This window comes from Osmia lignaria, chromosome 11 (genome assembly GCF_051020975.1).
Source record: "Osmia lignaria lignaria isolate PbOS001 chromosome 11, iyOsmLign1, whole genome shotgun sequence".
In the NCBI taxonomy this organism is placed as follows: domain Eukaryota; kingdom Metazoa; phylum Arthropoda; class Insecta; order Hymenoptera; family Megachilidae; genus Osmia; species Osmia lignaria.
Genome location: NC_135042.1, coordinates 9,090,227 through 9,109,251, shown reverse-complemented (window position 1 = coordinate 9,109,251; position 19,025 = coordinate 9,090,227). Strand labels below are relative to the sequence as shown.

Sequence of the window (19,025 nt, the reverse complement as noted above, 5' to 3'; positions counted from 1 at the left end):
GAACGAAACGAAAAATAAATATGAGCTACGAATTCACGAATCGATTTTTTCGTACAAAGTTTGCTTTGCCAAAAAGGATTAACTGCAACACGAATGTACCGTCACGGTTACAGAAAAAAAGAATGAGGACTTTAGAGAATCTGTAATCACGTAAATGTAGCTGCTATTCGTGCTGGCTCGAAGACTTTTCATTAAATTACACTGTCTAACGCTGTTTCGCTTTTGATTGCATGACGAGATTAACGGCACAGTCGTTGTTGTTCATTACCATTTGTAACACGATACCGTCCTCACTCGAAAAATGATAACAAACCGAAGCGAAAAAGTACATATTGCCGAATCATTGTTTATTGCACGAATACGATAGCAGATGCTTCTATCGAATCGCGATTGAACCGATTCCGGCTTAAATTTTCATCGAGAAACAACGCGTTTGTCTAGTTGGAAATATTTGCTAATTTCGTTCCTATTTTCTGCTTCCAATTTTTCAAAATGTTCACAGTAAGTGCGATTGGAAAATCGCTTTTGATCTAAGAAGTAGAAAATGAAATATTTTCTTGTAAAATAGAAGATTGACTACTTACCGAATTGTTGAATCTCCTTTTCTTCTTCTCCGCGTGTTGTTAAATAAATTTGCAAGCAAGGAGGGTGGAAATGGGAGTAAATCATAGGAACAGTCACACAGCAGTCGCAGTAAGCTCAGGAAAATTAAAATTTTTCTAAGACAGTCTCTGCAAAAACCAACAAAAATGTGTTAAAAAGTAAAAATGATGGGGTTAAGTAAAGTAATTTTTTTGATGAATGGGAAGAATAATAACGTTTGTAAAAATTTTTGCAAAATTTCTATGTTTGGAAGATGGAAAAGTTTGCGATACAATCTCATAGAAAATAAGTTCTGGCAAGTCATCTAAAGATGGCCGAGGTGCCCATCGAAATGTTCGTCATTATTCTTCTCGTTATTTATGGTACCATGGTCAACCCTGCAACCTTCTTTGTCTGACTTAGAATGTTCTTTCCCCTTGATATACAGGGTGATTCTGGGAAGTGTAACCGACTATAGCTCTTCCCTGCTTGGACGTACAAGAAATTATTACCGTAGGGGTAAATGCAGTATAATTTAACAAAATTTATATTTTCTGTACTATATTTCTCTTATAAAAGCAAGAAGACTAGAGTTACCTAACTTACGAACATTTTCCTTTATCAAGATTTCTCTTCCTCAGGCAGGAAAGAATTACAATCCATCTTACAAGGGAAACTTTCTTACTGTTACGTCAGAAAAATAAAAAATTTAATAAAAGCGTTTAATAGTAGGCTACTAAACGCGCACAAAATTTTTTATTTTTCTGTTCAATGGTAGAAAGTGCTCCCTTGCAAGCTCCTAACTTTCCTCCCCCATAGAAAAACGATATAAATAGAAAACGAAGGAACAGAATTCCAAGGGTTAAGGGCCTGACACGATTAAAATGATGGGATCTGAAATAAAGTCACCGCTCGGCTACAAATCCATGACTCGTTTATTAAGAAATACTGTATTGTTCCGACAATCGCGAAATGATGATGGTACGAATATAATGGCTCTTCAAGCTATGAAACGCTTCGACGCAGTCGTCGACGATGGATCGAAGCCGCGCGACGCTCACCGAAATGTATTTCCGGTTCACGGGATCGATCGTAGATCACGAATTCACTTTTGCCTTTTATTTTTTTTTTTTTTTTTTTCCATTGCGTCGTTACTCGTGTACCGATCTAGACGCGTAAAACGCGTTATAAATATTCTTCTCGTGTTAAAAACAACGTACACCGAACGCTTAAGAGAAGCAAGTACAACATCAAGGACTTTTTCTTACTTTTGTGTTTGGTTAAACCGATCTCCCTTTCGCGCAACACTGTTCCACTTACCACTACCCGAGACTCCCGGGTATAAACGGTACTCGAAAAGAAATTTTTCCAAGAATTTCATCAGTAGTGTAGGAAAGATCTCCGTCTGTACAGGAATTACAGCCAGAAACTTTGAAACAGTGTACGACAAACCGAATCATGAAAGCTTCGAGATCTCCCTTTCGTTTCGCGATGGCGTTAGTCCTCTGTTTCCGATGGGACGAACTACGCCAACAGCCCCGAGCGGAACTCGATCGTGCTCGGGACCGTGAAATTCCGCGGCGCGGTTAATCGTCGCGCTCGTTTAACGAACGGATCTGTTCATTTCCCGCGTTAACGACAGAGAGAAGAAGACGCGTGGACAAATAGGACAGATACAGAGACGAAGTTAAGATTGTTCTCCTACGCTCTGCCATGCGGACACACGGGTGTCGGTCGCGATCTTTCAACGATTTCAAGCTCGCTCGCGTGGTTCGTTTACGCGCGAGTACCGTCAACGATGGCGCGGCAATAGCTGCGTTTTGCTCGTTCGTTTCGCAGCTGTGCTTCGCGTCGACCAATAAGTCCCAACCTACCGATTCCTCAGCAATTCCACGCAGACCAGCAGCAGAAGCAGGTTTAACGATAATCGTGCTGCGGCTGGACCAGTAGAGGCGAGCGCATAAGCGTAGGACGAGTAACACTCGTTGTAGGATTCGATGTTCAGCCGGGTGACGGTACAGTAATGGTGAAGGACGCAGGCTCCATTCAATGAACCTCCGCAACCCCAAATCTGTTCTACTTCTCGAGGCAGTGATACTGTATTGGCAGCGTAATATCTGTATGGGCATAAATAACATGGGGTATGGACAAATGATTAGCTGTGGAGGGGTTGACAAGGTGGGGTAATTCAGATTTTAATTAATTAATTAAATTATTTTACACATGATCCTGGTGACAAGTTAAAAAGTAGACCAAGAAATATAAAACACATATGATCGATTGAATATAAAATACGTCTCCGTGAATGAATTCGTCTTAAAATCAGAAAAAATAAGGAAAATGAAAATGGAAGTATAGCAGGTGGTAAAGCCGAAGCATATATCAATCTAACGTTTCATTTTCCACGACAACGCGTTCGAACCCCCGTCCAAGTCAATACCGCAAACGGGGATGATCGATGACCTCAGTTTGCGATACGATCGCGGTCACGTCTCCCGGTAGATTGGAAAAATTTGTCGGTCCTATAATCCGTTTACCCACCTGACGAAAGCGTAATCATCGGATTGCGTGAATCGGTCGGCCAAGTCGTGAAGAGTGATCGCCGTTATTTCCTGAAGATCGTAGTACTCGAGCATAGAATATTCGACCAACCAGTTCGCCTCCCCTTTTGAATTCGCTTCCGGCAGATTAAGATAGTACTGCGTATAATCCAACACCTGAATGCGACAGAACAGGCAGAGAAAATCTACGTATATATATATGTCCTCTGGCCTCTTTCAATCGTGAACGTTACGACCCATAAATAGACCACCCTTACAGATGGATGGAGATTATGGACGTCCAGTGATGGGCAATCATTTTCAATCGATTCGAATACCTATATAGGGCATTCAAGAGTCGATCGTTCGATTTTTGTAATATGTATGATGGATCATTTCGAATCAAAGGGTAAAGGGAGGGTCTGCTACCATTTCCCTTTGATGTTGAGAGAACCTAGGGAGATCCTTTGAGGAGCTAGGGAGAGCTTAATCTGTAACTTTCTGTCTTCGCAAGGCAAGTGGGACACTTCCTTTTAATTAAAGAAGGTTAATTTGCACGCGACACTATACTGTCCTTTCTAGTTAAAATTTCCTATCTATCATTTCTTTCATTTTTCAAGGTATTTTGAAATATTTCATTAGAGACTACCTACTTCTATTTCAATTGCTTGATAACTTGCAAGAGTGTATCGAGCACCCATCACTATGGACGCCACGTATAGCTGATTTTCAACTTACCTGACCGGTATTAGTTTCGAACTTGTACAATCTCAAACCTGGATTATTGGGTCCTCCAGTGGTGCGAGGCGATATACTCGGTGCCATCATTATCCAAGATACTGGCAGACCTGGTAACAGAACGTCGTTATATAAAGTAAAATAATTTCAATTTGTATTTAGTCAATATTCAATATTAAATAATTTTATGAACCATTTTAGTCGTTTTAAATAGAATACACAGAAAATTACGAGTTAATAAAAAATATTTATGTCCCTCTCCAATCGATAAATAGTTTTCGCTTGTATCAAGAGCACAAGAAATTAATAAAAAACTTAATGAATTTGCAGGCTATTAAAACCTTTCATAAACACGTACATGTGGTTTTATCGTACTGAAAGGGTAGAAGTAATAGCCTTTGAAGCATTATTCGCATGCTAGCTGCAAACGATACGTTATTTACGTTGAACGTTATTAATTTTCGAACATGCAGATAAATTAATCGTTCCATTTCTCTTTACAACCATGTGTCATTGAGTCTACATTGCCGTAACTTCGAAGTAGCACGGATACTCGAGTAATTATCTGCTCGGAAGTTAATGCGTTTTATAGATTTTAACGTCAGCCCGTACTCGCGACATAGTTTAGTAAAAGAATCGAAACAGACGGTTTTCCGTACTTTTTTTTGCACGTAAACTGGAACACGTTTCAACTCGGCAAACGCAGCTTACTACGTTAAATAGTTTGCATCAATTTATGAGAGAACCTTCAAACTTTATCACTCGATTGATAAACCGTGCATGAAGTGTCTTTGTAAATCAAGGTAGTTATAATTAATAGACTACAAATATTGTTCAGCATTTCTGTGTTAATGTACAACTAACATTTAATATTCCTTTACCAAATTATTTAATAACATGAAAATACTCTAAAAATAAAATGTACATAATAAGCGAATAAAACTAATCAACACAAATGACACACAATGGCCTTAATGATGGGCACAAATCCTCAAAGAGCAAGATATTAAAGGGTTGTGTGCTGGTCAGTCTTATTCACCCTATTCAATAGTCTATTAAAAAGAAGGGTCAACAACGTACCAGTATCGCTGTAAACCACACGAAATGTGTCAGAATGCCAATGACCAAAGAATTGACCACGAATGATGTCCGAATAGAGACGGATCAATCGAAGATACCTGGTGTTGTGCTTTTCACTGAAAGCTGCGGCACCATTCTCGCGATCGGCCACGCCAGGTGGTGTATGACCCACGATGTATACCTGTAACAAAAATAAAGTTCACGGTTAGATGTAATCAAAGAGGTGTTACACCCAGATAACCGGCTTTATTCATTCCGAACCCCGGCATACAAATTGAGACCGAACCCCGACGGGAAATAACCGTCACTAATAATTCCATAAACTCGTATCACGAACTCGTTCCATATACTAAATCTCCATATCCCTTCAAACTGTTCAAACCAGCCCCCCCAGTAATACAGAAATCTCAAGAAAAGCAAATATCAAACTGACGATCTGTAAACGCGAGAAATTCATGAGAGGCTCTGAAACCTGTTGAATTTTATGACGGTAAAATCGTATGTAAATCAATGGCTTGAGAAATCTATTCTTTTCTACATTAAACCCTCGAAAGCCCTAGGTAGAACCCTGGTCTATTCCACGACTGATATAATCTCGACAGTGACAAAACGTATAATTTATTTGCAGTTATACGCTTCTGGAAGACTAATACATAGTCTTTACCTTCGTTCAGGCAATACGGGATCACTTTTGATCCATGTATCACGAAAAACTTTCAGACACTACGTATGGATTAAAAGAATTCTAATTAATAAAATTAAAAGACTTCCGATTTAATGCTCTCAAATGGATTAATTAACTCTTAAGTTAATTGAGTTAATTGGACCACGAAATGTCGCCCAGATATTTCTGAAATATCGCAAAATATTGAATTGAAATCTGCATAGGTATATCCGAAGCTGAATGCCGTGCTCAGTTCATGAATTTTAACCCCGGAACTTGTCGCGTGACTGCATCTCGACTAAATAGACGAGTAGAGCGAGCATCGTGCGTGAAACGCGAGCAGTATCAGGCGGTAACGAGGAACTTGCTCGTTAGCATCGGCAAATGGAATATCGTAAGTGTTATCCGGGATCGACACAGGATACGAATCCTCGAACGTAAGGAGGCGCGATACGACTAATCGAGCACGTTCACGAAATTAGACGCAGGCTGATCCTACTTCGCGCATCGTACCGCTCCGGGATTCGAGCTTATAAACAGCCCGCTTGAGCTTCGTTCCGTGAAGAAGCTTGAACAGACGTCACGTTGAGGAGATAAGAGAGAAATGTAGACAATGAGAACAGGAAATAACGAATGATCAAGTTAAAACCTTCGCGCTTCTATTAAATCTCGACTCGTATATGTTCTGACACGACGTGAAAAATTAATTCGTGAGATATTTGAAATTTCTTCTGAAAAATTCTATTCAGAGGAAGCATGAAGGTACAATTCACCTATTAAAACTTAGGAAACATGACGGAAAGACGAGTAAATATAAAGTGGAAGAGGAAAATAATAATCATGTTGGAAAAAGAAAGGGTACAGCTAAAAGAAAGTGACTTATGGAAAGACAGATAAAAAACACAGACCGTATAATCGTCCCGAAAGGATCGAGGAACAAAAAAGTCTTGAAAAACAAAAGGGAAATAAAGACGCTTAAGAGGGTGAAGGTGAAGAGGCAACAAAGCACAGGACATTTCCATGTGCGGCTAAAGAAGAAAGATAAAAACAACATCAACGTGGAAAAGGATCATACGTAAGAGCATAGAAAAGGAATCAAAGAGCGAAGAAAATGGAAAAAGGTACACAGTGGACTGGAAAAGAGGTGAAGAAAATGCGAGATGAAAGAATAGCCCGGAGAAACGTTGTCGGCTGGATAAAGAAAAGCTCGTTAAGCTGATAAGAGAAGAAAAAAAAAACGAGGATAGGAACGGGGAAGGAAAAGTCTCTTTCCATTCGCACGGAGATTCCTTCTGAACGAATTGCACCATGGGGAAAAAGTAGGTTTCTTTAAACGGTGAACGCCGTCGATCGGGCACCAGGGAACGAAACTTCGCCGGTTGAAAGAGATAAGTGTTACGCGGTTCGGTAGGCACGATTCTCTAACCTGACATTATGAACCTCTAACCAACCTCTTTCGTATCGCGAGACATTCTCCATCTTTTCCATGGTGGTCCATAATTTTGTGTGTCCCGATGAGAGTGATATTTTCTACCGAAGAGGATTTTGGTTAGATGCAGCATCCTTACGTAGATATTTTCAATTAAAAAAAAAAGAAAAGAATCGAAGAAAATGACAAGTGAAATTAGAAATTTTGCAAATTAAAGGAATAAAAATTAAATTTCAGATGCGAATATTTTGTACTAAAATCCCTTTATATGATTTTGTCTATAAATGCACCGATGCACTTGCACAATGCAATTGCACTTTTCCAATTCGTTTTCGCATAAATGTATTCCTCCTGTCATTTTGCGCATAAAAAGTATAAAATGAAGTAATTAAAATTAAAGAAGTACACGCGATCATTCTCCATTGCACTTGAATGCACCTGATGCAGTTTAGACGCACTCGTCTGATATTGATAGAAAATCTCACCCTAAGAATGGCAGCAGTTGAATATTGGATATCGAGAAAAAAAGCCGTGCGTCTTTAAACGACATTGGCGCGATGAATTTTCGCAAAGGTTCGCAGTTTGTCGCAGGAAAAGGGGCTGACGAATTCCAACCAGCCACCCACTCGCCTCGATATTTAATATTCGAGGCTGGAATTTCGCAAGCGTTTCCTTTCCACCGCGGAGGAACAATATTGGCCGTTACAGAGAACGTTCAACTGTATCGCATGCCACGTACGCTAAAGTTCGAGTGTTTGTCGGAATTTTATTGTTCCAAATCAGGGATAAGGATTTTCTCAAAAGTACTCTGATAAATTTCGGCAAAAATTTTGAAAAATTTTATCAACGATAAAAACATCACTCTCTAATCAATCAAATATAAATCGCTTCACTAATAAAGGAATGAAAGTGATTAATTAAATGATTCGAATTTCAGCAAAAAAAATTTTTTATATATCACTCACTTGACACAACAAAAGAATTTATCGACAAATTCTCGAAATAGCAAATTTTTTTTTTTATATTTGCAACAGATTGCAGGAACATCCAGTGCCGTGGATTAGTTTCTCGATATCGTCTCGTCAAACGAGAAACGAGTTTTTTCGGTACTCGATTCGACACGGAATAGCAGGCTCGTTCCCTTTGCCTTTGTCAAAGAAAGCACAGGGACCGTGTCGTATCGATCCGTCGTGTTCACTTCGAAATAGTTCAATTTCACGCAGCCAGTCAGATTTTTTCGGGCTTCTTCCGATATAAAAGCGTTTCGACTTGATGCGAACCAGAACGAAGCTTCTTTTAAAGAAATAACACACGTACGACGCAGGTAAAGCAACAAGAAAGACACTTCGTGGCTTCTTTTCTGCTGATTGATTGGAAAGAATGATGTAGCCTCTGGGAAATGCATTCGTATGTTTCCTTCGGGTTTCCATCGTTGCAAAATTTTTCTACACTGATTACATGAAAGCTTTAAGATAGCAACCGATATATAAATAAATGAAAACGACATCGTTTCTATTATTAAATATTCAATTTTCCACCTCTGTAATTTTCTAATTAAACAACCCCCTTTTCAGAGAATCCAATATATAAAGAAAAATTTATTGCAGTAATAATCACTTCGGTAATTCTCTTAGAAAAAATTTTTTATAATAGTCGTGAATCATTTGAAATTATTTATGAAAGTATATCAAATAAGTTATTCAACATTAACGCTATTTATAGAACACTCAGAACAGTTTTTATTGTCCGCCGAGTGTCATGATCGCACGATGGTTAAATTGAAAGCCCCAGGCTCACAGTATACCGTTCAGGAATCGTAAAATTGTTTGAAAGACCATAAACTGATATATATTCGCAGAGAACACTATGGGGGTTAGTACCTCGAAACAATTGTTGTTGCATTTTCTACCAACGTTTGTCCGTTTCTTTTTCTATTTTAATCATGTCCAGAGTTCCGTCAGCGTTACGGTACTTCAACTATAATAGCATTTGATCGATATCGAAGCACAATTTCGAAATGACCGCGTACTCTTCACATATACAAACAGTAGCTATTACGATATTAAACTTCGAGTGATACAATTGCAATTGACGTTGGTGGTTTAGTCCATTTCTTTCTTCCATTTCGCGTATAGATGCTCCCTTTTATTTTACCTTGATGAAATTTCATATTTCCTTTCAGACGTTGCTAGAAAATTGATCTCGATATTAAATTGATAGACGGATTTCAATTCTCTTTCTTTCACTTTTAATTTTTTAAATTGATGAAAAATTGTTTAATCAGATAAGTAGTTTCTACTTCAGATCGATCACCACGAAATTCAATTAATTCATCTAAATTGATTACTGTCCGTGTCGTAAACTATAACAGTGCAACACCATAAATTTCTACCGAATAAGCGATACATGTAACCAGGCTGGAAAATTCGATGAATATTCAAAATGTTGCAACACGGCCCACGCAGCAGTGGTGTTTAAAATAAAAAGAATAGAATGTAGAGGGTAGAGGATATTCGTAATGATCGGTGCTTGTCTGCGACAGAAAAGGTAGCGGAGTTCGAGCAGGAGGCGAAGCCGAGTGCCTATTTTCCACTGGATCGTGCACATACAATTTGCGATGCAAGTATACAATCCAAATGGGACGTAGGATGCTTTCAAAGAATCTGCATATGATGGCAAGGTTTATAATGCTCGTGCTCGCGCATACACACGTTCATCGCGCTCACTGCACACGGCCAAAGAACGCCTTACAAAATATGTAGTTCGGGTGTTACACTTGGCGGAAGAAGCTGTCCTATCTTCGACAGAATACGCTTCAACAATAACAAATACTCTTTGTTATTTGGAGCGGTGCGACACCGATTTAGTTGGACAATTTAAATGGCTCTATTGTGTGATGAATTTGGGACCTAACGAGGCGACGTTAAATCACTTCTGAATTAAAACCCTTTGAATCGATAACGATCCAAGTGTAAAAAATATACAACGGTATTTCAGTTATCTAAATCTAGTAATACGTAACGAGAGAGTTTCATAAATATTTAAAAGAATAGTCTGAAACTATAAAAATGAAAATAAAATTGAATTTTGATCGCAGCTCTCTTAGCGGTCCGCAGTGCAATGATTAAACATGCATCAAACGATCAATCACGAGTTTAACGTCCGATCACTTTCAAGCCATCGAAAAACAAATTGTATTCGATATTATTGATCCGGCAGGGGGAGAAGTCGAGCAAAGGTTGAATTTAATTTCTAGCGGTTAGCAATAAACGAGAAAGCACGGAATCGCGTATAAATCTCTTCCGCCTACTGAATGGTCCTCGTTGCACGACCAACAGCGACGACGTTGATTTCGACTCGAAAGTGCCTCGTCGATAGGTGAAATAAAAAAATAAAAAAAAAAAAAAAAGAAAATAGAATCACCGACCTATTCAATCCATTCGCGAACGAATCGAACTGGCCAACAATGGTGTCGCTGATTGGTCAGTTTCACCTGCTGACGCATCTAAACGCTCGTAATTTGTAATCGTATTATCGGATCGAATAAGTCTCATGCTAGGAATTCTTTCACTCTTAACGAATACGTAACGAAATGCGATAGAATGAATAGGAAATGGACGAGCGACGACAGAAAAAGGATTATATCTGTCGAGGGAAAATCGGATTTCTATCATCTTTGTTCAGTTCGGATCTGGACACAGGATTTCGGAAAATTCTATAGGAAATCTCGGGGGAATGCTACGTTCAATGGTATTTCACGGACCGTTTGGAAAACGATTTATCGTTGTTATAGAAAGATGAAAGCTGGAAAGCTGACACGTTAGCTGGATCTGCTTCGCCAATTATCCTTGCTGTTAATTCAACCTCATTTTCTTGTTCGTACTTTTCAATTTTCAATGGATTCCGTTTCAACGATGTTTGGTGTTAATTGCCGAGCTGGGAATTTATGAACGTATTCTTTTTTAAACGTTCACTCTCCTGTGATTTGATGATTGTTGGAATGCTTAATTGCATGGATTCGTTCATTTGTTGGGTCTGATGTTTCATAGGTTTTCGGTGAAGATTTATTTCCTTGTTTATTTTTTGATGAGTGCTATTAATCTTATTATGAACAATCGACAGCCGTAAGATAATCAAAACGTTGAAAAGATACACTTGTATCAATTTTCAGTTGCTCAATTTGCATATGTTTAAAATTCGTATAAAAGATTTTAGTGAGCTTGTGTCTCTGTGTTCCCATAGGATCAAGATCAATGGGATGCTGGTGCAAAGGTTTAAGTTATATGGATCGTCGGTCCCGTGTATGGAATTCAAAGTCCTTCCATAATTTATCACCGGTCGTAGCATCCAGGTTGGTTGAAGGATTCCCTACGTTCTAAACACCCGTCGGCTCGTAATCGATAATCGATAGCTGGAGGCAGCGCGTTACCCGACACCGATCTCCTGGAAATCGCAGCTCGGCAAGGAGCAAAATTCGCAATGCAAAGAACCAGCTGAACGAATGGTAATTGGCCGTGGAATAAATTCACGGACGATCTCATTTTCCATCGTAAAATTCCACGACCAGAATTTTCTTTCGACCGCGTTATGAAATAGATTTTTGTTCGATTTCTACGGTACCCGAAGCTTGAGCAGAGTGAATTCTTTGAGGAAAGGATTCCCCGATCGATCGAGCCCATCTTTCAGCTTTCATGGAATTTCTGTGAAGCAATTAAATCACGCGGTTTCATTCGAAGTTCGTTTCTGTTCGATGAACTTGTCGGAGATTGAAGTATCGATGATTGAAGGAACCCAATGAATACGATTGCATCGTTGCTTTTGAAGCTCGATAAACAGTGGTCTTGTTTCTTTATTGGGAAATAAAGGAACTCTCTTTGTGATTATAATCGGTTCTCTATTATTTAGCAAGTCTATTATTAATTCTCAAATAAAATTGCAGACTGGTAGTGTTAGAAACATTGTGAATAAAATTTCAGCTTATAATTGTCAAAATTAAAATATTTGAAGATAGAAAAATTGTTCGATTTGATTTTTGGAAAATTCAATTTTCACTTAAGACACAATTGCATTGCCTGCTTGTGAAAGTAATTAATTTACGGTACTTAAATTCTTGGATTTAACGTATATTATTTATAGAATCTCATTGTCATCATGCTTCTATCTATAGAAAGTCTATTATCACACTATTATCACCTACTAAAACGATGAAATTTACAATTTTTGTATCATCTTCAAATGATATATAATTAAATCTACCGTGATTGATGTCGGAAGTGAACGTACTGATGTAAAAAAAATAATAGGCTACACGTCCACGTTCAATATTTGATGAGGGAACAATTTGAAGCTCTGTGATTCACACTGTTCCGGGTTGTTATTTCTAAAGACACGCAACACTAGAAATCGAGGCCGGAAGTCGATTTATTATTAGAAATAAATCGATTCGTGATATTTCTATGCGAGATGCATTTACGAAGGTTTTAAACCTTCTTCGATTTGAAAGTTAGACGCGAGTTTAAGTACTCGAAGCTTATTGAACTGTACCAGTTTTTATACTGTTTTCCTCGTAACTTATAAGCTCAGATATTAAATATCGATCTAGCAAGTACGTTTAAGAAAGCACGATTTCCTTGGAACATAAAGTTTCATGATTATAATAAGTTTCAGAAGGATCCGGTACTTTGTAAAGTTGATAATAAATTGCAAATATAGAATATTAAATAAAACTGAGACAAGATTTCCCTGCAGCTATGTTATTGAGAAAATTCTGAAGTAGAAGAAGGTGAAAATAAATCAATGTAGAAAGAAGGTAATTTTAAATGAAATCTAATTTTGAAAGGGCTGTTTCCTAGAACAATGACTGCATAGTTTTTCAAAATATTTTTCTCAAAGGCAATTTTTAATATCATAAAAATTTTCTAATATTTGCCATTACTTCTATTACGTCTATCAATCTATCAATTTTCATTTGAACAAATCTTCCAATGATCTGAATTTCACGAATTAAAATTTTATTAATAATTATCGCTTCACAAAAGACGTTGGAAATAAATCAATTTGCTGGACAGTCTCTATACGTAACGATGATTCTGTACAAGCAATATCATTCTGTTCACGTGTACATGGTAGCAAAGCGATCATCCAGACGTCGAACAATATCGAATATTAATATTTCCTCGGTAACTTTGTGTCCCACGCGATGAAAGCGGATCCGACGCTCGCTTTCGGACTGCAAAGCTCCCGGCCGGAAGTTCTGTTATTGACTGATAGCCTGTCGTCCCGATAACTACGTCCCGTGTAAATAATTTATCGCGACAGGGAGCAAAATGGAGGAAACGAAGCGGCATCAACGTTGATACCGGCGTCACACAATTTTCATCCCGAGGAATTGACGTTTCCCCGATAAAGTTCCTTTAACGCCACTTCGAGCTCGCGAATGTTCCTTCCTGTCTTTCTCTTTTCTCCCGATTTCTCGTCAGAATTTGCAGATTTCGCAAAGTTCCTTTTACGAGAGCAATCCAGTTTCCACCATTCTTTCACCCATTGTGCGTGAATGTTCAAAAGTTCTACGAATTATTTCCTTCAATCTATTCCTCTACATTTCGATTAAACGAGAATATTTCATTCATTACGAGTTTGATAATTTGATGTCAATTGATTTTGTTTAAATATTCTAATTTAAAAAAATTTGTCTTCCATAGATAAATAAATATAAATATATTACACGTTGGAAAATTTAAGCTATCATAAATGTAAATTTTAGAATATTATAATATTTAGGATTCTGTAATTCCGTCGGTCATCAAAGGATTAAAGAAAATGGAAACTCACCGTCTCCTTTTTCTTCCGGGCGTTCTCAAGGGTCAACTGGAACCAGGACCATTGCTCGAAAGGATCCTGCTGATCGATCGTGTTGCTTCCGGTACGATGCATATTCAGCCACAAATTTGTGTTCAAGAAGATGATTCGATACTTTTCCGAGCGCTGCTCTATCGTGTAATATCCGGCTGTAACAAGTGCACGAAATCGTCGGATGAGCTTAAGCCGGCGGTTTATACAGTCTTTTCTATCGTGATCTTCCCCCTAATTCTTTCGGGCAACGGAGCTCGCTAATGGACTTTTATTGAAATCGAGGGCATGAAGATGGTTTTGTCAAATTTTTATCTAGCTGACGGATTTTATTTGCTTGCAATTTCATGAAAAAATTCAAGATTGATATTAATACTATAATAAAACTGAGGTGAATAGCACCGTAGAAAAATTTAATTTAACCCGTCTTTATTTTTATATAACAATAAAAATATTCAAATAAATTGAGATAGTGACATCCAGTGACCCAATCTGAACACAAAATAGCTTCTGGCGCCATGGAATCTCGTTTATTCGGTAAGTAAAAGAACAGCTATTTTCCAATAAAATTGATTAACTACCTCAGCTATTCCATTTATCCAACAATTTTCTCTATGAAATGCAACGATGCAAAGAACAAACGTAAATTACAATTAACCAGAAACGTGGTTACGGAAGCACTACCGTCAAACAATTAATTCGCAAGCAGCATACGTTCTTCCCGGAAGCCACGGTCTTAAGTCTCTGTCCCTTTTGATTTAATCCGATTTTCGTGTTCTCTAGCAACCCTACTCTCTATTACGAGACATCTCACCCTCTCGCTCTGCCTCGAGAAATTCCCATCTCTGGTGCGGTAAAAGCCACGGACAGAAACGGTATTCAGTGTACTCACCGGTTCGAAACGTGTCCAGAGCCTCCTGGGGCAGCCATTGCTGCCACAGCTCGGCCAGTTGAGAGAAGCTCACTCCTATGTCCTCGTGCCCGAGTGCTGGGAACACAAATTGTTCCTTAAACGTGCGGGACAACAGATCGGTCAAATTCCGCAAACACTGTAGACGCAACTCGGCGCTCATATCGAAGGTCCGGGTCAACGCGTCCCTGCAACAAGTAGTTACAGCCTCATTAGTGATGGTTACGTATACCGAGAATTACTCCGATTTCGATATCGAATACAAAGAAATCCTGTATTCGATATTCCGATAGGTATACGCGATGTAACGAGGGGAGATTTTGTAAAGAATCAGTTGCGATTTGATAGATGGGTTAAAATATGATTAATTTTATTGGATTTTGGAAAGATATTTCTATCTAGATTTTAAATCGCGTTACTGATAATTGTATAAGATTGAAAATACAATCTCATGAATTGATAAAGATATTTTGTAGCATGTGGAATTTTTGTAAAGTTTGAGTTCCAATTTTGTGAAATAAAATATAAATACTATACTATACTATTCTGTTTAATTAATTAATTTCATTATCTTCTGGGAATAAAATTTAGGTCGCAGCTATACGTATTATATTTTAAGATCTCGTTTTCAAGATTGTGGATAATACGATGGAGGATTATGCAAAGCTTAAATTAGGACCGGTGAATTTCTCAGCTAGATATTACCTTTTAAAAAAATGTCACCTCGGGTTTAATAGATGAACGAAAATTTTAGATGGTACGATAATTTTTGAAATAAGAATTTTGCAAACTTTGAACTAAAAGAGGTAGGGGTAAATGTACTCTATTCACCCTCGCCACACCCGTAATTAAATATTTATAACACTTGTACCAGTTTTCGGTAAATGTCTACAATTAGGGCCCCAACGAGAAATTGAAAAAAGGTAAATTCTATGTATTTTTGCCCACCGAATCCAAAACTGTTGATAAAATTTGGAGGAAATAATTGGGGCCCTAATTGTAGACATTTAGCCAGTTTTCAATATTGAAAGCTGCTCGGAATGCGCGATCTGTTCCTTACGCGACCGAAGCTAGAACAACACTGGCCTATGCGATCTCCACGCCGAGCGTGCAGAATGACAACAAAAGATTCGCACGAGTCTTCGAGGAAATGTTTACCAAAGTTTATCACCTGGCAAGGCTGCTACAGAACCAAGAGTCGATGACCGAACGAAAATATACTGTACTAGATTTCTCTATTTTTATTTTTTCAAGATATTTTTCTAACACGATTCTATTTCACTGATTTTCTAAATTTAAGAATTTTATTTATCAACATAATCATCCAGCTGGAAATTATGCAAAGCTTCATATTATTTCCTCATTTCGTTTATAAGCAACAGAAATGCAAACTTTTCAGTTCGTTTCTCGAAAATGAATTCAAACATAAAAGTTAATTATACTCGAGGAATTTTAATAAAATAAAGCTATCATATTCCAGGTACACAGATTTCATTTCTCAAAAAAGGTATAATATAATTATTTTGCGTTGTTCCTTTTCATATTAAACAAAGGATTGTTAACACCATTTCATATTGTTCAGCAAGCCGTAGTTCGTATTTTCAGAAGTCACGGGAACATAATACGAAACTTCGGTAATCGAATTTCAAGCGGGAAATCATGGGGTTAATTAAAGGGTTCAAGAAGTGAATGCGATCAATCGAGAGAATTATTACGTGTGCACGCGTGCAGCTTCGGATTCGCACTGGGAAACACACTTGACGACACGCGAACTTTTAGTTTCGATTCAGCGGAACTAACTCCCAGAAAAACCGTCGCGGTTGAAGCCCTTCAGAAATTGAGGTTTCCACTTGAAACCATCCGTATACTTGGTAAAACTTTTATTTGATTCTGACATTACATCGGAACCTTTCGTTGCCGGTTAAAAGCGAAGCCGTACCTTTCACTTTATATTACTTCCCTTTTTTCTATTCCCTTTTTACCACCAAAGATCTTCGACTTGTACCTTTACTGCTACAAAATCACCGAGTACCTTCAAGTTTTTCAATTTTTATACGACTCTCTGCCGAGGAAATTTGTTTGACTTCTTTTACTGAAAAGGTACTGTGATATATTTATCTCTTTATACCGTCAGGTTGAAATTTTGGACCTAAATAAGCGGAACAGTTGCAAATTAAATTGCTAACCTATTTCGAATATAGAATAAATTAATTGTATTATAGTAAATCAATTAGCAAATCTTCCCCAAATTCAGTATATATTTGAAGAAAATCTCCTTTAATTTATCTACTATTGAATCTATCAGAAATTAGAGATAAGTAAGATAAAGTAAATTTGCAATTAAATCCAGAAAGCTCCAGAAACTTAAGAAAGCAAATGATAAATCGAGAAGAACAAATGGAAAGCTCATAGAAGCTGTTCGTGTACAGGTGTCGTAGCAATTTAACGAGAAACCTGAAAACTTTCCTACCACGCCGCAAGAGGAACCCCATTACATGGATTGCTGCAATTAGATCCTTTTAGAAACCGGATTTTTCCTCCGAAAGCGACAATTTCCTTCATTAATTTTTATTTGATTCCGGAATATTACATTGTCCAGGCTCGTTGAGCCCGTTGAAAGTTGCCGCTTCCAGTTCGCCTTTTTCATTAAAAGAGAACAATTTAAATCTAAATCCATGGTTCACAATCCCGTTTAATGAACCCTTTTAAATTTCATAAGAAAATACGTACAATTTTTTAGATTTCAAAGGTTATAAATATTTTATAATTATCAGTTATGTCACGGATTATAATTGCAGTTATTCAGAATACCACACCTTTGCATTTTAATTTGAGTTTCTATTTAATTCCTTGCGTATGTAACAAAACACGAATGAATTTTTATGAATTACTTAAAATTAAAAAAGAATATTCTTCTTCTTTAATTATTCCATTATGTTGAATTTCTGGTGGAGATTACCGAAAGTCGCCGTCGTGTTCAACGTGTTAATTCGAGGGTTGTGAAACTAAACGGTATAAATCGAGGAAAGGAGGTGGAGAAATCGTTGGTATCGCGTTTGTACAGGGGTCGCTACAAGTTAATCGGCAACCTGTAAAGTTTGAAATGCGATTTTGTGGAACTGGATTTAATGCCGTTAGAAAGGCAGTCGCGATTGAAGCCTTTAAAGATTAAATTCTCCTCTTACTAGTCGTAGTCATTTGTTTCCGTACGTTTCACTTGATTCTACGACATTTTGCCCTTAATTCACATCGCATCTAAGTACTTCTCCAGAGCTAAGTTAGAATTAGGTAATATTATAAATTTGCCACTTGAGTAACCTGGCCCACCCCCAAAAAGAATTTCAACCACTCAAATGGTTAAAGCACGAATATGAAACTGAAACTATGAATATAATAAATGGAACAAAGTGAGTCGACAAATTGCAGATTTCGTCTGCGATTCTACCAAAAATCTGGGTTATTCGTGCAACCATACGATATCAGCGTTCTGCTGCAACTTTGCAATGAAATATGACATCGTAAGAATAAAGTTGAGATAAAAGAAATCTAGAAATTTACGTTCAACTTTATGGAACTTCCATTCCAATCTCCAACTTATTAAACGAACCAGTACAATTTTTTCTTCATAAAAGAATGTTCATATATATTTAAAGAATCCCGTATACCTTCAAAGTATTGTAACAATTTAATCAGTTGAAAATATTTATATTATCTAGGTGCAGAGAACGTCTGGGATCACAAAACTTGCATGCTATGCACCCTGCATATAATTTGACTGCACTATGTATGCAGCTTTCTGTTGCAACAGAATGGCGAACTAAAATACGTATCTAAACTTTGTGCACAAATTGTTTGGTAGAAAAACAAGTAGACTTAAGGCAAAACATGGCTTGACCACCATAAAGTCAACTTATTGCTGTTTCGTGGTAAATCAGAGAGCCATGTGTGGAATTTGCCTGCGGATTATTGTGGAAATGTATTTTGGAGGTATGTACCAGAGATATTAAGAATTCAAATTTCTCTACACGCTTGTTAGCATTTCATATTGCGATAACAAAAGGACGAAATTGGGTATAAATGCAAATATTTGTGATTTTATTTTTGAAATTGTATCACTAATTTTGAAGTCACAAATAGAACAGTATATAATTAATATGCAAAAGGATTTGACACTGTTATTGGTTCAATAAATTTTTAACACGCGATAATTTTAAAGTTGAAATATAAAAAATT

General features: G+C 37.4%; 1 protein-coding gene across 2 annotated transcripts in view; it reads right to left on the bottom strand.

The window, feature by feature from the left end:
* Window positions 1-1,698: 1,698 nt before the first annotated feature.
* Window positions 1,699-19,025, bottom strand: part of LOC117603694 (cyclic GMP-AMP phosphodiesterase SMPDL3A) — a 68,032-nt gene continuing 50,705 nt past the window's right edge. For both annotated transcript variants that reach the window (XM_034323083.2, XM_034323084.2), the window contains 6 exons: window positions 14,775-14,980; window positions 13,865-14,040; window positions 4,941-5,121; window positions 3,861-3,970; window positions 3,124-3,299; window positions 1,699-2,699 (listed from right to left, as the gene is read on the bottom strand). In XM_034323083.2, coding sequence (XP_034178974.2) covers window positions 2,453-2,699; window positions 3,124-3,299; window positions 3,861-3,970; window positions 4,941-5,121; window positions 13,865-14,040; window positions 14,775-14,980 — 1,096 coding nt within the window. In that variant the 3' untranslated portion in view covers window positions 1,699-2,452. The remainder of the gene's footprint in view (window positions 2,700-3,123; window positions 3,300-3,860; window positions 3,971-4,940; window positions 5,122-13,864; window positions 14,041-14,774; window positions 14,981-19,025) is intronic.